The sequence below is a fragment of the Telmatherina bonti genome (genome assembly GCF_933228915.1).
Source record: "Telmatherina bonti genome assembly, chromosome: 6".
NCBI classification, from domain to species: Eukaryota; Metazoa; Chordata; class Actinopteri; order Atheriniformes; family Telmatherinidae; genus Telmatherina; species Telmatherina bonti.
In genome coordinates, this window is record NC_136624.1 from 18,887,227 (window position 1) to 18,912,375 (window position 25,149).

Consider the following 25,149-nt stretch of genomic DNA (forward strand, 5'->3'; position numbering starts at 1 on the left):
CAGGTGTCTAAATAAGATTTAGGTGATTATTGTATATGTGACCTGTGCAACTTTTTTTTCTGGTTTTGTTCTGCAGAGTATTGGTGCTGCTTTCAAACCAGCAGAAATTCACCAGCTTCTTCTTATGAACTATGAAGTAGATAAAAGAAACAAACAAAATTCATCTCCCAGTGTATTTGAGGTCGGAAACTAATTTCATGCAGTTGTCGTAGTGGTGGAAATATGTCAGTCTAGACGCACATGATTCATACAGATGGAGCCGCAGCAAAGTCAAAAGCTAAACTTTAGAATTAATTCAAACATTAAATTCATTCAGAAATTTAACAGAGTGGTAAACACATCCCAGCATGCATATTTCCCAGTAAGAGTGCCAAAGATAATCCTTCACATCCAAATATTGAACTGAAGCGTCATACCAAGTTGTTCATACTGAAGACAACCTTGTGTCTTTTTCTGCAAGACAACAGAACCTTTAGCTCCAAATGATCATGACGGCGCTTCAGACTCTGAAGACTTCCCACTCCAGCATCCATCAGCTGAAATACAAGCTGGGCTCCACAAATACATTATTATACCTTCTGTTGATACGCAGTCGCCTTCCTGTTCCTGTTATGAAGAGTTGGGACAGGACAGTTATCTAAAACAGTGTTTTTCAACCTTTTTTGAACCAAGGCACACTTTTTTTTCACGAAAAAAATCACAAAGCACACCACAAACTAAAATGTTGTTTGTTTTGTTTTGTTTTTTTAAAAAAAAACTCCATATTATTTATATAAAGTCCATCTCGTCAAAGCCTCCTGAATAGGAATCAAATAAACACAAGAAGGAAGGAATTTTATTATCTTTCACTGGGGCCTGTTTAGATGAACACAGAGCTGCTTTTTAGACCAATTAGGTGAAATTGGGTAATTTCTCAAGGAACACCTGATAATCCCTCACGGCACCCTAGTGTGCCACAGCACAGTGGTTGAAAAACACTGATCTAAAAGATTTATTGCTACATTTAATGCAACAGTTTACTGGAACCAGATTTTTGCCAAGTAAGGAGTTTTTCAGAGTTTTAAGAATCCAGAACTACTACAGTTATGAGAAATACCCACACTGCTTTAGAAGATTTTACCGGGGATGTCTCCAGGAAACAAGCAACTCCTTCTTGTTTCCTCTGATGTTGCCGCCGTGACGCAGCAGCAGCCGCTGCGACCCAGGAGCAGTTTAGGTACCAGCTGCCTTTTAGACAATCTACTGAAGTACATCAGTTTTGGTCGAGTTTGAATGTTGTGTAGGACATTTATTTTTCCATGCTTTAAATTCTTGAACATTCATCCATAAGATGTTGTAGATACTCATGCCAATGGTATCACTTTTCTCGTTCTAACATGCTGATCTTTATGGTTTTTGCACCAGAACTGCCTGCTTTTAGGTGAAGCAGTGATGCTCTATGAGGAACTAAGCTAAACTCAAAGCAGATATACAGTAACAGCCAAAAGTTTGGACACACTTTCCCATTGGATTTAACAGCACAGTATGCCCAAACTTTTGATGAGTAATGTATCATCCTCAACGACAAGCCAATATAGCTGTAATACCTCCTGGCAGGTATTTATAAGATATAGATTTTGAACAGAATTATAAAATAAAATCCAAGTGAGGCTCTGGTGTAGATAAATATACAGTCTGTCGATGTTTAAGCATCAGTCAGCACATCAGCTAAGTACCGATTATACTAAAGGACAGTTTGACAGGTTGATGCATTTTCCTTGTAAACAGTAGTTGGATGTTTCACAAACTCATCTTGTAAATTAACTTCATGGCACGATGCCACTGATGCATCGATCAGCCCAAAATGAAGCAGTCAAAAAAACAAAAAACAAAAAACACTGCAGCTCACGTCTTTGTTTAGTTTCAGGATTTGGTTCATGTTCACGTGTCTCATTCTTCACACACACCGGAAAGGAAAACTTGTGCATTTCTTTCTCTGCTGGGGGACACAGACCCAAGACCAGTGAGTCATTATGTGACTCAGAAAATGATTTTCTGAGCTAAGCTTTACAAAGACTGCTGGATCAGGAGGCATTTGGAGAGGGTGTGGTGAGTAATGAGCTGATACTTTTTCAGACCAAGTTGTTTACTATGAGTGTCAGCAAACGGTTACACCTGGTGGTCTGTTTAGCAACTTGTGCACTATTTCAACTCGTACTAAAAAAATATGCATATACTGTATCTGTGGAGAAACTAGAAGGATATTAATCACATTTGTCTGCAATCATGAAAATGATCATTTCACCATTGCTTGTTAGATTTACTCCAACAATTAATTATCACTTCAGGGATTCAGTATTTGTCCACCATAATAATAATAAAAGTAAAAAAAATGAACATAATGAACAAGCATTAAAGGTGCATAAAAGGTTTTTGTGTACCTCTGATCAGGACCAGATCAGTCTTCTTACCAAGACAATATAATCTACAGATAGTTGACTATAGATCTCTGTCTAGATCACACACACGTTTAAATATGATGCTTCCATTAAATATTTCTTTTCTTCTTCCTTCACAAATCCACAGCTCACAGTTTTACATGGTATTGTTCATTTATTTCAGAGGCATGCATGCTATTTCGCATCGGTTTACTTCAGTCCTTCTGCAGGATTATATGTTAACTTTAACCTTCATTTTTTTTAAATTTTTTCTTTAGTTTTCTTTGTAACAGCTAAAGTATTAAATCCATGATGAACAGTCTTCATCCTGAAAAGCAGCTACTTGCAGTTCATCATGTAAGTCTTTCATGGAAGCCCTAAAATCCTCACCTGATTTCCAAATCATGTCACAGTTTAAAGCCTTTTCAACCTGGTTGCTTTATGAACGTGAAGCAATCCGTCCTTACTTCCATTTGGGTTCTAGCAGCTCATCTTCACAGCTGATACAGCTCCTTCTTCCTCGTTACTGAGGTATACGAGGGATGCTCCACATAACTATAGTTTATCACTCCTCCTTCATCCTCATAATCAACATCATCCTCCTCCATATCATCATCATCATCATCATCATCATCATCCAGACAGCAGCTGTCCTCCTCTGATGCTTCGTCCTCTTCATCCTCCTCTGGCTCGTTCTCGCAGCTCATCCTCATCCTCTTGTGGTTGTTGTTCCTCACTGACGCCTCCAGAGCTTTCTGTCGACGGTAGAAATGGGAGAACTTGTTGAAGATGATGGTGATGGGAAGGGCCACCACCAGGGTGCCGCCCAGGATGCAGCCGCTGGCTGCTAGCTTCCCCGCCACCGTCACAGGCACCACGTCTCCATAACCAACCGTGGTCATGCTCACTGTCCCCCACCACCAGCAGGCTGGAATGGTGTCCAGGCCCACGTCCTGAAAACAGACACAGAAGCAGAGTTTCTCTTGAGAAGGTTATGATTTTACTGGTGTGATAGCTACAGAGGAAACACGCGGAGCTTTGTAATCTCACAGGCTCGAAACGAACATTTAAAATCTGAGATGTTCATAAAATCAAAACACCATTAAATTACAGTTTTTTAAAGCACTGTAGCTTTCAATCTGTGCCGAGACACCGATAGATACTGATATTCATGCAATAAAATGACTAAAACCAGTGGTTTATGTTAGCATTTAACCGGTTCACCCAAAGTACCTACATGTGTTATTACATCACTGGAAAGCTATAAGATTCATGAGATTTAAATCATGTATAACAGGCTAAAGGCTACGAGCTAAAGGCTACTGTAGACTCAGTAAGCACTTATTTCTGACCAGACATCAATTTGTCTTTGAAATAATAATCATGTATTCCAGTAGCAGATGATGCTGCAACAGAAACATGATGGTATTTTTACCATTTATTATCATGTGATAGGTGAAAAGGATTGTAGTGTAGTCCTCTGCTTTTTGTTATCCACTGGGGTGCAGGAGATCGGTATCATATGGTGTACAACAGGGTTTGGAATAAAGTTTCTACCGTTGTCATGATATGTTTTGTGTTGTTTTAGTTTTATTTTGTAGTTTTTCTTGTTTCCCATTTGTCTTGTTCCCTGTTTAGCCTGCGGTTTATTAAGTTCACCTGGACTCAATTATTGAAGTCATTACACCTGTATCCCGTTCTGTTTCTGTCTGCATTTATACTCCTTGGTTTCAGTTCTGTGCGCTGGTTCATTTTGTTAGTTCCCTTTTGTTATCTTTTGTGCTTTTGTTTGTTTCCCCTGGTTATTTTTGCCTTCAGTTTGGTCTTTAAACGTCTTCACTCAGCATTTCTGCCTCCCATCCCTGCATTTGGGTCCACACCTCCACCACCTCATCATGACCACTTAAAGTGATGCAACTTCAGACTTACTTCAGAACTGCTCTACCTCCATTGGCTGCTTTTCTCTTTGAGAATTATTTTTAAATTTTTACTTTTAGCTTTTAAGCGTTCACATGGTTTGGCACCTGCCTACTTCTCTGAGCTCCTGCATGTCACAGAGCTCTGACATTAGCAGACCAGATGCTGTTGCTAGTCTCTAGGACTGGACAGATGACCCAGGCACGCAGAGCCTTTTGTACAGTAGTTCCTAAACTCTGGGATGGTCTCCCTCTTTCTGTGGTGTCTGCCAGAACTTTAGGTGAATTAAAGTCGCTTTTAAAAACTCATCATTTTACACTGGCTTTTAACTCCACAGGGCACCATCACTAGGTCTGATTTGTACTGTCTTTGTAATTTTTTCTATTTTATTGTTGTTTTATGCTCTTCTTTTATATTTATTTACCTGTGCAGCACGTTGGTTACCTCTTGGCATGTGAAAGCACTTTATATTAAAGTTCTGATAGATTGATCCATAAAACTGCTGAAAGTTGAAGGATTTTAAAGGGTTAACACATAAGTAACAGAAATCCAGCCTATTTATTTTAAGTATGTGAATGAAGAGATTGTGATTCCAGCGGACATCCCTCATTCTTTACCTCCTCGCATTCAGCGGTGTAAGCAATGCCAGAAAAGACAGAGACTCCAACAGCCAGGTAGAGCAGCAGGATGCCCACTTCCCGGTAACTGTGCTGCAGATAAAACAGGGAGAACAACTTGTTAGAGTCTGTCGCCTGCAAAGAAAGTGGACGATTGTGTAGGGTTTTTCATCTGTTCATAGCTACAAACATTGAAACAGCTCTGTCAGAACCGCGGGATGTAACGCAGCTAGTTGATGGTTTGCATAAACATCTTCCTCTTCAAACATTCCTGTGGATATTTGGTCGCCTTTATATTATCTGCCTTGTACTACATTATCTTTACACACATCCATCTGGCCCAGCAATGACATACTTTCACTGTATGTCAGCATCTGACTTTTTCTGAAAAACGACTGATCAGCCCTGTAGCTGTTCAGTTATTGCAGACAGACGTCTTACTGATAAGAAACTGGGACAGCTTCACCAGCACAAGTATAGTTGTAAATAACGGTTTTTTTTTGTTTTTTTTTTGTTATTTCCCAGGGCTGGGGTGGGAGAACAGGAGAAGAGACAAGGATTTGGCTGAAATTCAGTACTTTAGTCAGTCTCCTGGGACTCTAAGGGGACACAGGGGAAAATAAATATAAATCATCATCTGTCACTTCAGCCCTCGAAGAATAAAAGACAGAATCTGCATTAATTCCACACCGCCTTGTCACTGGTTTGCTTTCATCACGATGTTTTAGGGAGAATCTAAACTTAAAAACTTAGAAAATATTGTGTTACATGTAAATAAAATAGAAATAAATCTTATAAAACTGTGTTTTTGTTGAAGTAAGACATCAACAACATATCAGATGTTGAAAGTGAAACATTCGACTGTTCATTGGAAAATATATTCACTCATACTGAATGTGAGGCGAGCAACACATCTAAACTGCCTGAATAGCGGGGTGTTGACTCCGGAGTAGCAGAAAAAACATTTGTCTGACTGTAATGAATGTTACATTACATTCAATATGAAACCATAATGAAAACAGTTTAAAGCCTGATCAACGTAACTGATTTCAATACGCCTAGTACTACAGCTATTAGTACTACTACCACTACTTCTTCTTGCTATTGTTGTTTTTGTGAGCTTATTGTTGTAGTTCTTGTGTGTTTTGGGTCTGAAAGATAAATTAAGCTAAAGTACACAACACCCTGACTTTCAAACACTTCTGGGACATTAAAAAAGTGATCAAATCAGTCGTGCATTGATTGATTTCTATCTATTTCTAAATACATCTCTTTGAAATACTTGTTAGCCAGCAGTCAGAGTACTTTCAGACTGGGGAGCTTAACTAAAAGCTACTCAAAGGAGCCGCAAATGAGGTCATTTTTCACAATTAAAACATGCCAGTCTTCAGAAACTTCCCAAAGCTTTATGTAAATGCTACATTGAATCATCTCATTTATCACTTTAGCATCAGACAGTAATTTCCTGTGTAACTTTTGTATTTTCTCAGTTGAAGAGTGTTAGTAGTGGCTAACCAATGCGTCCTGCTGCTGATCAGCTCGATCTCCATCGATCTCCATTACATTTATAAACATTTGCAAGGAATTTGGTGTTTGTATTTTTCTTACCTGTATTTACTGTGAAATATGTATTTTAGGATTAGAGAAGCAGAGTTGTCAGCCAGCTGATCAGCAGCAGGATACAATTTACAGTAACATGTATGCAACAACACGACAGTTGTTCAGTTAAAAATAATGCTGACAAAGTAAACAACAGCTGTGTTAGTGACAAGGGGTTAACAATTAATTATTACTGGTTCAAATACTTTTGAGTCCTTTAAGGCTTACTTTGCTTCAGTTGAGGAAATGTGAATTTCTGTGGCTCCATCCTGAACAGCTCCAAGTTCACCTCCCTATCTCTCTTCCTTTACGATTTTACATGAAAAAATGACGGCTCGTGTACTTTATATGTCCTCAAAATATAGGTGAAAAAATAGATAATACTGTAACAAATCTGGACAGATAAATACCAAGCTGCAACTTTTCTGCTGATTTCAGCACACTTACAACATAAGCTGTGCGTATGAAACTGCAGGCTGAAATCTAAAGCAGTAGTTTTACTTCTTATATATGCTTTTGTGTCTTCACCAGATTGTGCACTTCTGCAAATGTTTTATGTCTACCTTTATAGTAAAAGGAAAAAAAAAAAAAACAGCCAACCAATTAAAACATCATGCTGTGATGCTTTTGTAGATAATAAATTGCTGCTGTGTAAACAAATTCTGCTGTATGGCTGGCAATGTTCAACCAGTTGGACTTTTTCCAGTAACACTCTGCATTAAACTTTAATTTACCGCAGAATGAGCTTGTTCCTCGACAGATCTTGAGGGCATGGGGATATAGTTGTGGGCTATAGAGGTTTAAAATGGCACAGATTTGTCATGAGGCGATGTTTTGCTTGGCTTCTCGTTATTTTTGAGTAAAGACCTTGTTGTTGTGTGGACTTAGGACTTAGTCAATATTCAGTTCAAAAGTAGCTAATGAAGTTTAGTGTTTTTATTTTAGTTAATATGCAGGAGAGAGCCCATCTAAGCTTTTAAAGTTTAACTCCTGATGCCAGTCACGGATTGGTATTTCTATTAAAGTGCTTCTGCATTCTAAATGTAAATATGATGCATTCAAATGCTGTAAACCAGCAACTCAAAGTGCAGCAGCTTATGGCTGACGATAATCCCTCTGTTCATATTACAGTTGATGTATGATGATGTTATTCTATTTTTTTCTGATAGATCTTTCTCTACTTATCCGAGTGGGAAAAGAAAGCCTGACGGTAAAATAAACTGCTGTGGACGTAATGAAACCCAGGAGGAGCGGCGCAGTAGTAGACAGTGGTAACAGACTCTGGTTGTACCTCTATAATGTCTTTGCTGGTGTAACTGATACACTTCCCAAGAGACTGTGCTCTGATACGACACAAGATATAACCGCATGGCTTAGCTTTACAAGTAACATCAAATGTTCATTAATATTCATGCTTGAGCAGGGAAATTCTTCATTATGTAGTAATTATGTAGTAATGAAGCACGGAGCATTTTACCCTCTACAGTTTATATTTATAAAAGATTATGCATTAAAATAACATCTTAACATTTATGTTTATTGTATTTTAAAGCGGCATCACAAAAGATTTTTGCATTTTGCACCCAGTCAGTCATTTCAGCCGTTTATTTTTACTCGTATAACTGAAATCAAAAACTAATTTAAACTTTTGCTTGTTTATTAAAATACAGGAGGTGACTTTAAGAACTCTCACAGTGTTTTTTTAGTCTGCATGAAGGATTCTGTGTGAAGAGTTTCCTAATTTTAATGCTAAAAACTCTTCAAGTAACACAATGAAAGTTCACTGGGTCTGGTCTGCCTGCTATGAGGGTGGTGTGTGTAGGATGTGAAGCTATGCAGTCAAATCATTTCAGACTTCCAGTCAAGAAATTTTGGAACACCTACGTTTTTCTTGTTTTATTGAACTTGCAGTTCATTGACACCAAACAACCTGAACTGCAACAACCATTAAATAAAGGGAATGATGAGGAAAAGCTCAAAACTAACAAAGATACAAACAATCCAGCCTCTTTCTAACATCATTATGCAATTTTGTTTTGTTAGAACTTTGTGTCACTTTGATACTCCAGCTATTTCTACACCACTGTGTTGGATTAACATATCGAATCAGTTTAAGTAAACTACAACCAAATAGTTTTTTGTTAAACTTGCCAACAAAGTTTTAGTGCCTAAATCTAATCTGAAAATGTGTTGCTGTAATCTAACCAGCAAGTGAACAAAAATGATACAAATGAAAAATTTTAAAGAAAGCAGGGTCGCCCTAAACTTTCTTTGTTTGTAATTTTATTTTTATCACCATAAATTTGGCCTCGCGATGGACTAGCGACTTGTCCAGGGAGTCTCCAGTCTGTTGCCTGGTAATTGCTGGGCTCCAGTTTCCCTCTAAACCTAAATTTGACTCAGCTCTACAGAGAATGAATGAACAAATGAACAAACAAATGAATGCAGTGCAAAATGTGACAGTATCTACTCTGAATCGTTTATATGATAGGGTGAAAAAACAACAACAGAAAATCACTCTCCCCTGTCTGTGGCATTCCTGCATCTCCCTCCAGCCACCTTAAAAATGTTGTCACTTCCAGGAGGAGGAGTAAAACCTCTGAAGGATGTTTGCAACATTCATTGTGGGCATTGAATACCATTGAATACTGTTCATGACTGGTATGCCAGGTAATAACACCAATGGTAATCCAAAACAATGTGCATAAAATTGAATTTTATGCCCAAATTATATCTACATGAAAAGACTGAAATGTCATAGTTTTTACCACATAGCTGTAATAATGCACACATATGACCAAGCCTGAATTTTCCTGCCATCTTGAGCCATAACTTGTTATAGATACAACGGCCCATAAGCTGTTAAACACACAATGTTAAACAAAAAAAACCCTCTCATTTCTACTCATTAGTCCTCATTCATTTCTTTAAATTGCATTTTCCTAAAGAAAAGGAAGCTCTGCAAATGACCATCTTCTAAAATTATGTTCTAAAAACATGGTGATATATAGTCTGAAGATTATGTGAGGTGTAGGAAAATGTCCAAAAATAAAAGGGCTATAATGCTACAACACTACACATCATAATGAGTTACGTCATTTTATGGCTGGTTATTAGCTCTATCAGACATTAATATGTCACATAACTCTGCCACTGAGTCCACACTTACCCGAAGGGTTGCTCCCAGTGAACGCAGGCCTGTGGAGTGTCTGGCCAGTTTTAAAACTCTGAAGATCCTCATCAACCTAAACACCTGAAAGAAACAGGAGTGTTACATGAACACTTCAGAAAATAACCTCTGTTTTTTTTTGTTTTTTTTTGTCACTGTGGCTATGCAGTAACAGAAAACGTCACAAAGTATCCAAAGTTTCTTCTGAATTGGGAACTTTAACAATGTCTGCAACAGTTATACAGTTATATCATCATACTGCTTTGGGGAGCAAATGGCAGCCATTTATGTACAAACTCTCCATGTCATTTGGGTTTCATATATTTTGCTCATTTATCTGAACAAAAAAGGTCATAAAACACTTTCAAATTTCCCATCCATCCATCCATTTTCTGCCACTTATCCCAGCCCAGACTTCCCGCTCCCCAGCCACATTTGCCAGTCAAGAGATATAGTCCTGGGTCTTCCCCGAGGTCTCATCACACAGGGACGTGCCTGGAACACCTCACCAGGGAGGTGTCCAGGAGGCATCCTAACCAGATGCCCGATCCACCTCACATGGCTCCTCTCGATGCGGAGGAGCAGCGGCTCTACTCTGAGCCCCTCCTGGATGACCAGGAAGCTCCTCACGCTATCTCTAAGGGAAAGTCCGGCCACCCTGCAGAGGAAACTCATTTCAGCCGCCTGAGATCTCGACCTTTCCATCACGACCCACAGCTCATGACCATAGGTGAGGGTAGGAACGTAGATCGACTGGTAAATCGAGAGCTTCACCTTCTGGCTCAGCTCCTTCTTCACCATGACAGACCGGCGCAGAGTCCGCATTACTGCAGATGCTGCACCAATCCGCTTGTTGATCTCACACTCTCAATTTTTAGACTATCAAAATATTTTTAATAAATAAAATATCATTAAATTATTAAAAAATATGTTGACTTGATGATTTAAAGTTTTGAAGGAGACAATGCACAGAGAGACATTGTGCGCTGGCAAGAAGACATTCTGAATTTTAAGGATTTCAAAAGCTGTCCCATGACTGACCTGTATTAGTCGTCCCAGGTTTCCCAGTTCAGACTCTGATCCCAGAGTCAAGTCAAAGATCAAAGTGATGTAAATGGGAACTACAGACACCATGTCAATAATGTTGAGGGGGTGATGAAAGAACTTCTTCCTGTTTGGTGCAAGCAGCAGCCTTGTCACAACCTCAAAGAGATCAAAGAAACTCAGGGTTTGTTTATAGATGCCATTTTTTTCTCATTGTCATAAATATCTAAAAAAGAGAGCGCTTTGTTTCAGTCTCCTCACCTCGAAGGTGAACCAGCAGGTGCAAAATATCTCCAGAGCCTGCATGGTGGGGTCTTCGATCAGCATTCCATCTGAGTCAAAATCCTGAAACAAATGAGGACTAAAGTTGCAGCCCCATCTACCAGCAGTTTTAAGGACCCATTTAATTGTTATCTTATTTTATTGATTCATTTTTCTTTTACCTTCTTGCACAGTGCTACTAAATAGCCAGGACATTTAGCATTAAATCATATGGGAGGATTTTCCTTTGACTATTTAGCATATTATCTTTGTTTTAATATAAAAACTATATATGTCCTTCTATTAAGAAATTGTTAAACCTTTTAAGTTTAAAACTCAGTAAACTAAGTGGGCTTAGGACACAAAGGATAACATACGTATGACACAAATTCTACAAAATTAAATTTAAAAAAATCTTGGAAACCTCCATGCCCCCATGACACTGCACATTATCTCAGCTGCTGCTGTGTAGAAAGCCACAAAAAAGACAAACGGCTAACAGTGTTTAGCTCCTTTGTGTTTGCATAAAATCTTTTAGATTTTATGCAAACACAAAGATTTCTCACATTATGTTGCAATTTTGTTGTGCTTTAGTTTGTTGTGCTTTAGTTCTGAATACTTTACGGTTTAATACATGACTATATTCTCCTTTTCCTGCAGGATGTTAGCCATATCTTAGTATAGGTATTTTGTGGGGTTTTCTTTTTGGTCCACTATAATTGTATGTATTAATAAAATAGTTACTTGTCTATTTGATGGGTGGGGTCCTTGTAAAAGTGTGCAAAGTAAGGCTGCACAGTTTTTTGTTAAAAGTATCGAATTGTTACAAGAAACTTATAGATATGGGGATTTTATGGGTATTTTGGGAGTTAAAAGTGGCATTATTTACCATAAATCCAATCTATATATAACTCTCTGGCTGCCAGCCATTGTTATAACAGATGTCTTTGGCAGCCAGATGTCTGTTAGACATCTGTTGGGGATGATATCATGTGGAATTAAAAAATATTTGTCACATTGAGTTGAGTCACATCAAGTAGGTCTCACATTGAGTCGTATTACATTGAGTCGTATCGCATTGAGTCGTATTGCATTGAGTCGTATTGCATCGAGACACATTATATTGAGTCGTATCGCATCGAGACGTATTATATTGCATCGAGTCGTATTGCATCGAGACGCATTATATTGAGTTGTATCGCATCGAGACGTATTATATTGAGTCGTATCGCATCGAGACGCATTATATTGAGTCGTATCGCATCGAGTCGTATCGCATCGAGACGTATTATATTGAGTCGTATCGCATCGAGTGGTATTGCATCGAGACACATTATATTGAGTCGTATCGCATCGAGTCGTATCACATCGAGACGCATTATATTGAGTCGTATCGCATCGAGACGCATTATATTGAGTCGTATCGCATCGAGTCGTATCGCATCGAGACGTATTATATTGAGTCGTATCGCATCGAGTGGTATTGCATCGAGACACATTATATTGAGTCGTATCGCATCGAGACGTATTATATTGCATCGAGTCGTATCGCATCGAGACGTATTATATTGCATCGAGTCGTATCGCATCGAGACGTATTATACTGAGTTGTATCGCATCGAGACGCATTATATTGAGTCGTATCGCATCGAGTCGTATCGCATCGAGACGTATTATATTGAGTCGTATCGCATCGAGTGGTATTGCATCGAGTCGTATCGCATCGAGACGTATTATACTGAGTCGTATCGCATCGAGACGTATTATATTGCATCGAGTCGTATTGCATCGAGACGCATTATATTGAGTCGTATCGCATCGAGTCATATCGCATCGAGACGTATTATACTGAGTCGTATCGCATCGAGACGTATTATATTGCATCGAGTCGTATTGCATCGAGACACATTATATTGAGTCGTATCGCATCGAGTCATATTATATTGAGTCGTATCGCATCGAGTGGTATTGCGTCGAGACGTATTATATTGAGTCGTATCGCATCGAGTGGTATTGCATCGAGTCGTATCGCATCGAGACGTATTATACTGAGTCGTATCGCATCGAGACGTATTATATTGCATCGAGTCGTATTGCATCGAGACGCATTATATTGAGTCGTATCGCATCGAGTCATATCGCATCGAGACGTATTATACTGAGTCGTATCGCATCGAGACGTATTATATTGCATCGAGTCGTATTGCATCGAGACACATTATATTGAGTCGTATCGCATCGAGTCATATTATATTGAGTCGTATCGCATCGAGTGGTATTGCGTCGAGACGTATTATATTGAGTCGTATCGCATCGAGACATATTATATTGAGTCGTATCGCATCGAGTGGTATTGCGTCGAGACGTATTATATTGAGTCGTATCGCATCGAGTCGTATCGCATCAAGTCGTATCGCATCGAGTTATATCGCATCACATCATGTTGTATTTGAATGAACTTCAGAAGATTCATCATAGTAAAAACTTTTCTATTGAACCTTTGTCTCTGAAGTTTTTCGAGCTCACAATATTAACCTGATACTCTGGGATGCTGTTAATGCACATAGTGGCAATGGATGTAAGAACCACTCCGATGGAAAGCAGGCTGAAGAGCTTGCTGGGGATCGAGTATCCTGGGTTCTCCAGGGTCAGCCAGAGGCACTTCTTTATATTCCCATACCGTACCTCCTGGAAATGCTGTATATCCCTTGTGAGGAGGAAAGAAAGTCATAAACAGTATGAGGGAAAGCAATCCTGACAATCATTTACTTTCAAACATTGTATAAGGATCACCTCTTCATCTCACCTGTTTAAGTCTGATATCTCATCCACAGATGTATCTACACTGCTAACGTCGCTCTCATCATCCCAGCTGCGATGTCGGCTGCTCTCCAGCTTGCGGTCATGGTAACGGTAACTACAGCAAGTGTCCAGGAAGAACTCATTGATGCCCCAGTACTCGATCTCCTGACTGTAGAGAAGTCAAGTTAGTTTACTCACCAGCTGAATTATTAAATAAAAGAAGAAAGAACAGCTTCATCCAACAACTCACATGTATGAACATGAAATCTGATTTACTAGCTGTAGAAGTTTACGATATAAAAAGAATCAGAAGACATAATGTATATTAGATTAGCTGCTGTCTCTGCGGCCTAATAAACCCACATATCTGCTGTATGTGCAAAATAAGCTGAGCTAATGTAAGCTCACCTACCACTCAACTACTCAGCATATCTTTTAAACATTATAAATGTGTGTTGAGTCCAGGACAAAGGTAGTGTATTTGACTCAAAGCTTGTCTGTGTGACAGAAAGACCTGAAGGAGAAGACACAAAGCTCCTCCATGACGTGAAGTTTCCCTGTCTGGTAAAAGTGAAGGACGTAAGGGAACAGGCCAGGATTTCTGTCAAAGTAAAACTCCTTCTGCTGCACATCATAGTCATCGCAAACCTACATGAACAATGAAAATAAAAGGACATTTGATAAATGAGGTTTAAAAAGGATGATATAGAAGAATTGCCAAGACATAAGTAAAATTTTTAGCTTTTGACTGCTTTCTTTTTAACCTTTTTCATGCTTTATTTTTATGTTATTTTACTCAATTTCATAACTGCAAGGCTTGGTCAGTGGCCTTTCTGTGTGGAGTTTGCATGTTCTCCCTGTGTATGCATGGGTTCTCTCCAGGTACTACGACTTCCTCCCACCATCCAAAGACATGCATGTTAGGTTCATTGGTTACTCTAAATCGCCCATAGGTGAGTGTGAGCGTGTGTGGTTGTTTGTCTTTCTCTGTGTGGCCCTGCGATGGACTGGTGAGCTGTCCAGGGTGTACCCCGCCTTTCGCCCAAAGACAGCTGGGATAAGCTTCAGCTTCCCTGTGACCCTTAATTGGACTAAGCGGTTAGGATAAAGAATGAATGAGTGAATTTCATAACTTTTTTAGCATAGTATTTCATGTTTATTATGTGTATGTGTGTGTATATGCACATTTCTTAAATGCTCTTAATTGTTCTGATAGGATTATTTGATTTTTGGTTGGGGGGATGCTCCCTATGTGCATGTATGTGGATGTATGTATGACTGCATGTGAGAGATAATGACAATGAGTTTTCCATTTCCGATTGTTGTTTACATTGTTGTGTGGATACCGTTTTTTAAAAATTTTTTAATATCAGTTATTTTTATCACGTAAAGCACTTAAAGTTGCCTTTGGCAGGAAAAATGCTTTATAAATAAACTTTGTTTGATTGATTAATTCATAAAAAGAAGGAAAGGAAATGCAGGCAGAGAAGAGAAATATCTTAGTAGAAAATAAAGCCAAATATCATTTATCATCGGCCAGTGGACTTGCCTGCAGTATATCTTCCTCTGAATCACATGTCAGCAGTTTTCCCAGTCTGGTGTCTGGGAATTTCTTCAGTGTGCTGGAACAGAGGCTTCTCTTTAGACCTCCAACATTCACATGGACCAGACCCTCATTGGAGTCCTGGTGGACCCAGCTGGGTAGACTCTCCTTCACCATGATGAAATCTGCTATGAGGATAAAAAAGAGTGCCGACAAACTTAGCAAATTTATGAGAAGTACATTAATAGTCATAGAAAGTTCAGCATTGCAACAAGTAGTGCTCAAGAGTTTTTCTGGGATTTAGATGCAAACTCCATAACAAGGTATTTATTTGTCAAACAATAAATTTTACTGAGTCAAAAAAGATCTTACAGATTAGAGTAGCAAAAGTTTTAAACAAGATGCAAAAACAATTTGCAAAGCAAAGAATAACATATAAACATGTTGATTTGTATGATTGTTCAGAAAAGAAGTTCCAAAACAACTAAATATTAACACAGTGAAAAGAGCTATTTATAAATCTGTATTGTTCCATTTGACAACAGATTTACATGTGATGAATGGAAATATATTTATCTTATTTGTTTATTTATTTGTCATTTTCTCTGTTTTCGATGTCATTTTAAAGCCCCATCACAAAACATAAGCAGATTTTTGCACATTGGTGCAGCTAAATGAAGACTAATTCAGCATCCATCTTGCATCTTGGCTGCTCTCTCCAGCCAGTAAAAGTCAGACCAATGTTAATTTGTCTTATCTAATGTTCAGTTCTGTTCTCTTTGTTTTCCCACTAACGACCTGTCATATTTCTTTGCTTAATTGGGAACATTATGCATTCAAAGTGGCCAGTGTGTTCATATTTAGTTTGATGTAACTTTATTTGTATAATGCAAATTAAAAGCAAAGTAATCTCAAGACATTTTACAGACACAATCCATTCAAGCAGATCCATTGTGATCCAATTTAATCAAATTAACATTAGTCCAATTTCTAACTTTTTTTCATACAAGCCAATTAATACAAAAAGTTAAGACAAATCCAAGTATTGTCTCAAATTTTCTCTTCAATTCAAACTCCCATCCTAAGCATGCATGGAGCAACGGGTGATTGAAGACATCCAGTTAATGGTGTGTATGTTTTATGCAGTGTTAAACTGGAAACTCTGCAAAAAGGCCCAGTCTGTCCAGGTTAGTAAAAATTGTAAATGTTCAGGCTCATCTTTTGCTTTTAGTTTGTCAAGCTCGGCACTAAGTAGACGTTTAATGTAAATGTGTGGATTTAAATAAAGACAGGAAGAATGAAACATGCGGTTCTTTCTGAAGACTAGTTTTTGACATTTTACATTAACAGAAAATTGCATACTGACCAGGGAAAGCTTAATATAGCTCATTTCTTCTTTTGATAATTATCAAAGAATAAATCTGTGAAACAAGTCTGAAAATAATTAAATAAACTTGGAGTAAATTGACTTTATAAATGAAAAAAACTTTTAAAAAACTTTTATTTGACAGTAATAGTGTGTCTAAAAACAAAGGCGAGAGAGGTATGAGAACGATCCACTTGGATTTGCGGATTTTGGAGCTTGTGATGACAAGAGTTTTCTGGGTTACCTTCTTTCACAATAATGATGTGCACATAAAAGTTTCACAACCTCTCATCTTTTTCATACTGCTGCTTTAATGATGTAGCTCTGATGTATTTCCACTGATACCAACAGGGAACAGTAAGAGTTAGATAAATTAACTGGGGTCTTCTAAAGTTAGAACAATTTTTAGTTTTTTTCCTCAGCAGCAATGACTACACAGACAAACACAAAAACAAAATGTTCATTGTAAAACTATGAATAAAGTCGCTTCATTCAACTCAGCAGCTTCATTTGAACTTCGGAACACATTTTTTGTCTTCACTGCACCAAAATTAAATATGGAGGCTCTGGTCACACTTACCATAATGCCTAAAATTTTAGGGTATCTTTTGTTTTTAAGGGTATATTGCATAAAGCCTCCAAGGCAAGAGCATTCAGTACAATCCTTTCCAAAGATGGGGAAGTTAGAACATCCAATGCACCAGAAATCAGAGCACCCCAAAATACAGTGGCAGAAGTAAAACCCTACTGGAAAATCTGTGGGAACTGTGGGTGTGGTATACCAGGACTGCCTGGGCCTTGGACAGTACAGGAAGGTAGGGTGGAGTAAATCTAAAGCCAGAACCAAAAGAGGCCTTGTTGTGCAAAGAATCTGTGAATCAGCAGAGAAGGGCTGCTTGGTGAAGGCAAAGGACCTGCCTCTGAGTGTGGATTGCCCTGTTGGACCAGGCACTGCAGTAATCACTGTTTTGGAAGGAGTTACGGGAAACTGAGCAAGGGCGCTGCCTTTTTTTCCTATGCTCTGTGGTTAATCTGTTGCCAACACAAACGAATTTCAAGATCCTGGGAGGAGAAGAAGATCCATCACGTAAGCAATATAGAACTGCTTGCTACACAGTCAGTCATTTATCCATCTTCTATACCAAGGATCCCAAACCCTGGACCTCAAGGCCCAGTATCCTGCAGGTTTTCCAAGTGTTCCTGCTGGAACACACAAGACTCGGCCTCAGACAAGCTCTGCACATGTCTGCTAAATAAACATTGATTTGAATTAAGTGTTGTGCAGCTGGGACACTTGGAAAACCTGCAGAAGACTGGTCCTCGAGGACCAGGATTGGGGTTGCCTGTTCTATACCATCAGTCCATTTTCTTAACTGCTTAGACCAGTTCAGGGTAACAGGGAAGCTGAAATATATCCCAGCAATAACTGGGCTAGAGGCAGGGTTCCCTGGACAGGTTGACAGTCATTACGGGGTACCTGCTGCACATTGAACTAGATTTCGACCAGATGTCCAAAGGCAGTGGCAGAAGAATGTTACCCCCTCTGGTCATTTTGTGACCAGAGGGTGTAAGGACAAGGCCCTTAAGAACAAAATGTCTGGCGAGAGCCTAGCTTCTGCCATTCTGGCATTTTAGATGGATCATTTGGTCAAAGATCTGGACAATAGTCAATGTTGCGGAAGAATATAACGCTAAAGCCTGCAGAAGATGCAAAGCTTGCAGAAGATTTTTCAAGAATGATGATCAAAATTCACCAAGGAAAGACTAAGGGCAAATACCAGGGCTGGCAATGCAGAGCTTACACACTGTGATATCTTTGAATTTGTCAAGATGGTTTGTCTGTTGGTTGGTGGAAGACCAGGGCCAGGAACAAAAAGTTCATCCCAGCATAACCTCGTCAGACCACAGGAAAGAGCAGTGAATCTGAAAGTCCAAATGACTTGTAGAAGAAACCATGCTTGAATTTACCACGAGCAGCAGACCACAGGTGTGCAAATAAGTACCATCCTGGAAAACATCTTGAAAGGAGATGCAGCCAATAAGATCAAGACAATGGTGGATCTTGTGTATCAGTTTTGTCACAATACTTCTGATGTGAAGGAAGGCAAAATTCCCAGACCACCAGCAGGGCTTAACAAGAGACACCAACAGATAAAAAAAAATGGCAGGAAGCAAGTGAGGACAGAACTGATCTAGGTCTGTTAAAAAAAAGGAAAAGGCTAATCCAGCTTTGCAAAGCTTAGACCATCAGGAAATGGTCCAAAGAGAATAAGTGTACTGTTGCGGCTGCACACTGAGACCTCTGGGTGATGCCCTTTCCAACTACCAACATCCACGCCACACAGCCACACAGCCACACACACCTTTCAACATGGCAGATTTCACCATGTGTGGGCAGTGATCATAATAACACAGGTGGGGGAGCAAGTCTTTTTAAAGGTGCCCACACACTATAATGCACCTTTAAATATGTTTTGTAGCCATTTGTTGACACCGAAAACTGCTTTTGGTGTTTATTTCATTTGTACTTTTGTTTTTAATGGAAGTTTAGAGCAGTCACTAATTAAAAAATGGAACCTTTTCACATTATAATGTGATAAGTTTTATTGTAAAAACGTATTACGTTATAACATGATACATTTTGTAGTGAAAACATGCAATATAAACTGTCTTTGTCTTTAAATGAGGAAACTGTGCATGCAGCAGATCAGAGAAATGTCTAAATGGGATTAAGTTGTACTTCAGAGGAGAGATTGTGAGGGTGAAGGACACCATCATAAACCAGAGAAGACAACGTCTTTCTGTTGGGAACTTAATTCTCCCAGTCCCAGTGGTGCACATAGCTTTTATAATTTTGATTATAGTGTACCACTGGTACATGTTAACCAAAAGCAACACACATATCCAGACACATCTTGTTGCATGCAGGCAGGTGATGTGTGTTATTCCTAACTGTCCCACATGTGTGTAAAACAATAAATCAGAGTAGAAAATTTAATCCTGGGCAAAAAGAAGTGAAATGTTTCTTCTTGACAAGGAAAATGTTCTATAAAATGTATTTTGCTCCAATATCTGTGCGTTGCAACATCTTCATGCAGTACTTTGGGTTTTACGTTCCTACAATCAAACTTATCACATTAAAATGTGTTACGTTTCACGTTTTCACAATAAAACAAACACATAATATCAAGATGAGGTTCCACTTTCTGTTTTTATTTGGGTGACAGCTGTACACTTCCGTAGTTTTTCTTTGTAAGGGAGTGAGTGTTATGTATGTTTGTAAGTATAGCAGACATTTAATTTCCCTTGAGATTAATAAAGTATTTTTCTACCTAACTCTCAGCACAAATGTTCTCTTTCTTCTGTTTTTGGATACAGTTGGCCCATACCTGTTTCTTGACATCATTTTTTTTTGACAACAGTGATTTTGCTTTTATTTATTGCAGGTTCAGTTACAGGAGACCCGCTTCATATTCAGCTGTGACAGTTCGAGTAACATCAAGATGAAAAATAATTTGAATTTCTTTGTACTATGGTGCAGTCAAACTTTTGTCATACTATACATCTTTTATTAGACGAGCACATATAATAATCCATATGACTTTATTATTTATTTATTGGACAGATTGTACATTAACAAGAGCAAGAACCTTGGTTTTTTTCTGTTCTGAACATGAGTCCACAATTAGACTTGTGGACATTTGGACTTTGTGCAGTTTTACTGGAACATCTTGAACCAAAGCCAAGATGTAATTCTGATCTTGCAGTCTCTTTTTTCTCTTTTGTCTTCTTTTGCTTAAAGTGACTCAGGAAACACACAAAAAAGAAAAGTCATGAAGGCTCTGATGAGATTTATTTTCTGCTCCAAATGTTTCAGCTTCTTATTCTTTCCTAAAATTGGCAAAGCAGCTCCATCTGCTTTGCTAAATGCACTTCCCAGACCAAATATCCAGGTACTAAATGGATGTACTTTTTCATTGTTGATGGCTAAAAATGAAAAGAAGTTTGTGCATGGGTTGAAAGCCAAAACGTTTTTACTGGGTTTAAAATCCTCACAGACTGCATCTGTGTTTGTAATAACGCCTCTCTCAGAAATTATTAATATCAATTGTACTAGATTTAGCCGAGTGTTTTGCTCAAATTACTTTCTGTCAACACTAAACAAACAACTTTATTCTTGTGATAAGTTAAAAAAGCATCACACAGATGCAGCCAAAACACCCACACAAGCTCATTTACTGTACTCGCAGTGTAAACACCCACGTAGTGTACAAGCTCACAGAAAAGAACAAAAAAAACCAACAAAAAAAACAAAAAAAAACAAAACAGAATGAAATCTTAGCACATAAATGAATAATAAAGTTCACATTGAACTCTAAATCTGTACAAAGTATCATGACATTTTTAGTGGCTCTCAGATGCTTCATGTTCTGCCTGAAATATCTTTACTGTTAATATTTCTGTGGGAAAAGTCATCATTCAATACAGGTTAGTCTGCGTGCTGCGTCAGCATCACTTAGCAACAAGTGAAGTTTCAGGGTATAAAGATGATATTTGGCTCTTGACAGAACATCAACAACCACCTTTCTTTCAAAGAAATAGTGAATCAAAACCATTTCAAAAGCACAACTTTTGGCAGATTCAAGGTTTTTCCGATGCGACATTCAATGTTCAGTTCAGATTGGCAGTTCTTAGTTTTTATTAGTGGATGTTAAATTATTATGTTTTACTTAAGATCCGAATGGCCAACTACTCTGTTTGTAGCGCGCTCTCAACAGGATGGAGGATATCCATTTCGAGACGGCACTAAGTGCTTCCCTTCAGGTAAAATGTAGCTATAATGTAACACCCTAATGTTATCAAGCCTTCATATGCACAAAGTGGGAAATGGCTGGAGGACTCACAGACAGGTGTTAACCTAATGCAAGCGTAATGGTGTTTAAGGTGGAGTCTGACTTTATCTTTTCTTCAGTCTTTCACCCTCTTCCTGCTGATGTCTAATCAGGTTTTTCTGTGATTTATGGTCACGTGACCTGGCTTAAAGTTAACTGTGGCAGCTAAAAACCCTCTGACAGCATCCTGCTTGTGTGAGAATCACAGGTGGGTGGTGCATTTGTGGGAAGATTGTTAGTGTTTAGAAATGTCAGTGGTGAATAGTTATGAAATAATATGACACTGTAGTTAATTTGTGTTTCTGTTTTGTTATTTGGTGTCCAATAAAGCCATAAAACCATTCACAACATTCACAAGAATGCTGTTGTCAAGGGACACTGGAATGATTTCCTTACAAGGTCAGCTCAGATATGCATCAATGGTACCTAAAAATAATGAATTTCATTCTTATATTTAATCACTACATTTTCACCCTCTATATATGTTCGCTTCCATAAATATACCTTCTTGTTGTTAAAAGCAGTAAAGTTTCTGAGCAATGACTGCTTAGATTAAAAAGGGTTGTTGTCACATGAAGCACATGCATGACATGAGCCCTGAGCTCATGTTAAAATAGACATTTATGCCGATGTGAGCGCAAGGCACCATAAAGAACATGTTCGTTAGAGTTAGTTGATATCATTAAAGCACAGTCACAGGCGCAAGGCATCAATAAGAGAGAACAGAAGGATTAAATATTTATATAGTTTGTTGGGCTTCTTTATAATATTTTCTGTCAGAAAAAAGAATTGAAACAAACCCAGAACAGTCTTTTTCTTGAACATTTGTTCACATCTCAGTGTTTTCCTTCATCCTAAAAGCAACTAAATATAGCTTTAAATTGTTGTTGTATTCAGTATAAATGATACAGTTCCATTAAGCTCAATATTTAAGCTTAGCTTCAAATAATTTCATTAAGATGAAAACTCCTCACAGCAAATAACTGTATATATATATATATATATATATATATATATATATATATATATATATATATATATATATATATATATATATATATATATATATATATAAAAATAAAAAAAAAAAAAAAAAAAATATATATATATATATATATATATATATATATATATATATATATATATATATATATTTATTTTTTTGTTGTTGTTGTATTCAGTATAAATGATACAGTTCCATTAAGCTCAATAACTGTACAACAGCAAATAACTGTATATATATATATATATATATATATATATATATATATATATATATATATATATACAGTTATTTGCTGTTGTACAGTTATTGAGCTTAATGGAACTGTATCATTTATACTGAATACAACAACAATTCAAAGCTATATATATATATATATATATATATATATATATATATATATATATATATATATATATATATATATATATATATATATATATATATATATATATATATATATATGTATATATATATGTGTGTGTGTGTGTGTGTGTGTGTAATATACGTAACTATTAGTTTCAGATCAGTTCAGTAACAAAGAGCCTAAACTTTAGTTCCAGACAGCCGGACTCCGTATGTTAGTTATTGTGTATGCAGAGCCCCTGGTGGGGGTGGGGGGGCTTCACATGGTGCAGAGATAGAGATAGAAGTAATGTTCAGCTTGAAATCATAGCGGCGGAAATGCACAGCTGAGAAAGAAAATAGTCCCTCAAATTCTCTCATTTAAAGAAGGGATTCGGTGAAACTACATTTGAGGTTTAAGTAAACTGAATCAGGAATGACTTATGTGGTCTGTAGACTCTGTGATGTACATAAGTTTAATATTTAGAAAGTACAAGAACATTGATTTGTTTCTAGTAACATCAGACTTACCGCTGAGTTTCCTCTCGACCTTCTTTCATCACCAGAGCAGCATCTTCGTCCTCTGATGACAGATTCACCCCATGATGCTTTTACAAGTTTTACACTTCCACACACAAAAACGGGTTTAATTCTCACACAAACGGGATGAGAATTTTTGTAAATGCCTTTTCTTGTTGCTCAACTTAATCGTTCCTCTGTTTGAAACAAGAAACTGTAGAGAAGAAACAACAGAGCGCTGAGAGCCCGCAGGTTTCCTCTGTCTGAACAACGATTTGTTCGTCTTCTCTTCAAGCGGCAATCTTCGGCTTTTTCCGTCTCTTTCCGGAAAGAGATGCCAACTTCCAAGAAGTGTAAAACGGCTAAGCCAGTATTGACTTGTTTGTGTAGGACTTTTGCACCACCCAGTGGTTAATGTGGAGCCAGGCTGATAATGGAACTGGGTAATTTAGCTGTTGAGCAATGGCATCTTCCGCACAACAAAATAGAGGGGAAAACCATCAGATGTGGACACGTTTCCGTCTTTTTTTTAGGTGACATTTCAAATTCATTTTGAATTGTGTCCCTCACAAAGAGAATTTTCTGGTGCAACAAGGAGGCTGAAGGGACACACACACACTGCTGCATATCTGATAAAAGATTCATCTAGCGGCCAAAATTGAGTTCTACTCAGACCAACTTCAAAGAAAAAAAATTTGGAAGAGTCCTAATATACAGTACCCGTCTAAAGTTCAGACATATGTCCCCATTAAATGACTCTGTTGTCCATATAGCAATACAATATTGTATGGTATTGTATTGCTATATGGACTGCTGACCTCTGAATCGAGAGCCCATTTAATCAGCACTTTATTACTCAGTTTATACTTTTTTATTATTACTAATATTACCAGTATCAGCTAACTGACAATCATATAGTAAAATGATTATTTCTATTACGTGATGACACATTTCAAGAGTTAGTGAGTTTCCTTCAAAACCAGAAAAGCAATCAGAGACCCTCCAAATATCAACTAAGCACTTCCACCCATATTGTAAAGGATCCTTTTAAATTCTTATGTCCACAATTTCTTCCAGATCACTCACAAAATTTCAGGAAATCTAATTTAAAACAAGACCCATTCTCTGAAACACAGTCATAAAAATCCACCCAGAAAGTTTTGTGTAAAGTTTCAAACAGACAGACAGTCAGATAAAAAAAATTAAAAAAAAGCCTCCTCGGTGGAAGTAACAATCTGAAGATGTAAAAAACCTGACACATGGACGCACAAAAAACTTTATTAGAGGACAAAGCCTTCTGTAGACGTTTTTCTGTTGTCCTGCAGACAGTACAACAGAGAACCTCCAGTTACTTGGACACTGACTGGCTCAGAAATTCGTAGGAAAACGTCTAAATATCAATGCACTGTTTTTTGTAGGAAGTCATAAAAAAGCTGCGTTTGTGACAGCAGTTCTGAATGCTAATGCTAATCTAGCTCTGGGTCCTTTTTCTAAGTTCTGTCAACAGCAACAGAACTCACATGTTCATGGGGTTTTATTGTGGCTAGCGGCTTTAATCAGGTCAATTCAGTGTTATTGATGTAAGGCTCAATGGGGCACAGGCCCCCCTTAGGTCAGCTGGCCATTAAATTCTCCCTGGGAGTGAATGTGAACGT

The 25,149-nt window shown here is 37.9% G+C and overlaps 1 protein-coding gene across 1 annotated transcript; it reads right to left on the reverse strand.

The window, feature by feature from the left end:
- Nucleotides 1–2,911: 2,911 nt before the first annotated feature.
- LOC306757325 (delayed-rectifier potassium channel regulatory subunit KCNS2) lies at nucleotides 2,912–15,546 on the reverse strand (the record flags this gene model as incomplete). The annotated part of the gene is made up of 9 exons (XM_079242341.1): nucleotides 2,912–3,370; nucleotides 4,952–5,044; nucleotides 9,720–9,803; nucleotides 10,761–10,922; nucleotides 11,025–11,108; nucleotides 13,560–13,731; nucleotides 13,831–13,995; nucleotides 14,341–14,474; nucleotides 15,376–15,546. The coding sequence occupies 9 exons, from the start codon at nucleotides 15,544–15,546 to the stop codon at nucleotides 2,912–2,914; spliced, it is 1,524 nt and encodes a 507-aa protein (XP_079098467.1).
- Between the last annotated feature and the right edge of the window lie 9,603 nt (nucleotides 15,547–25,149).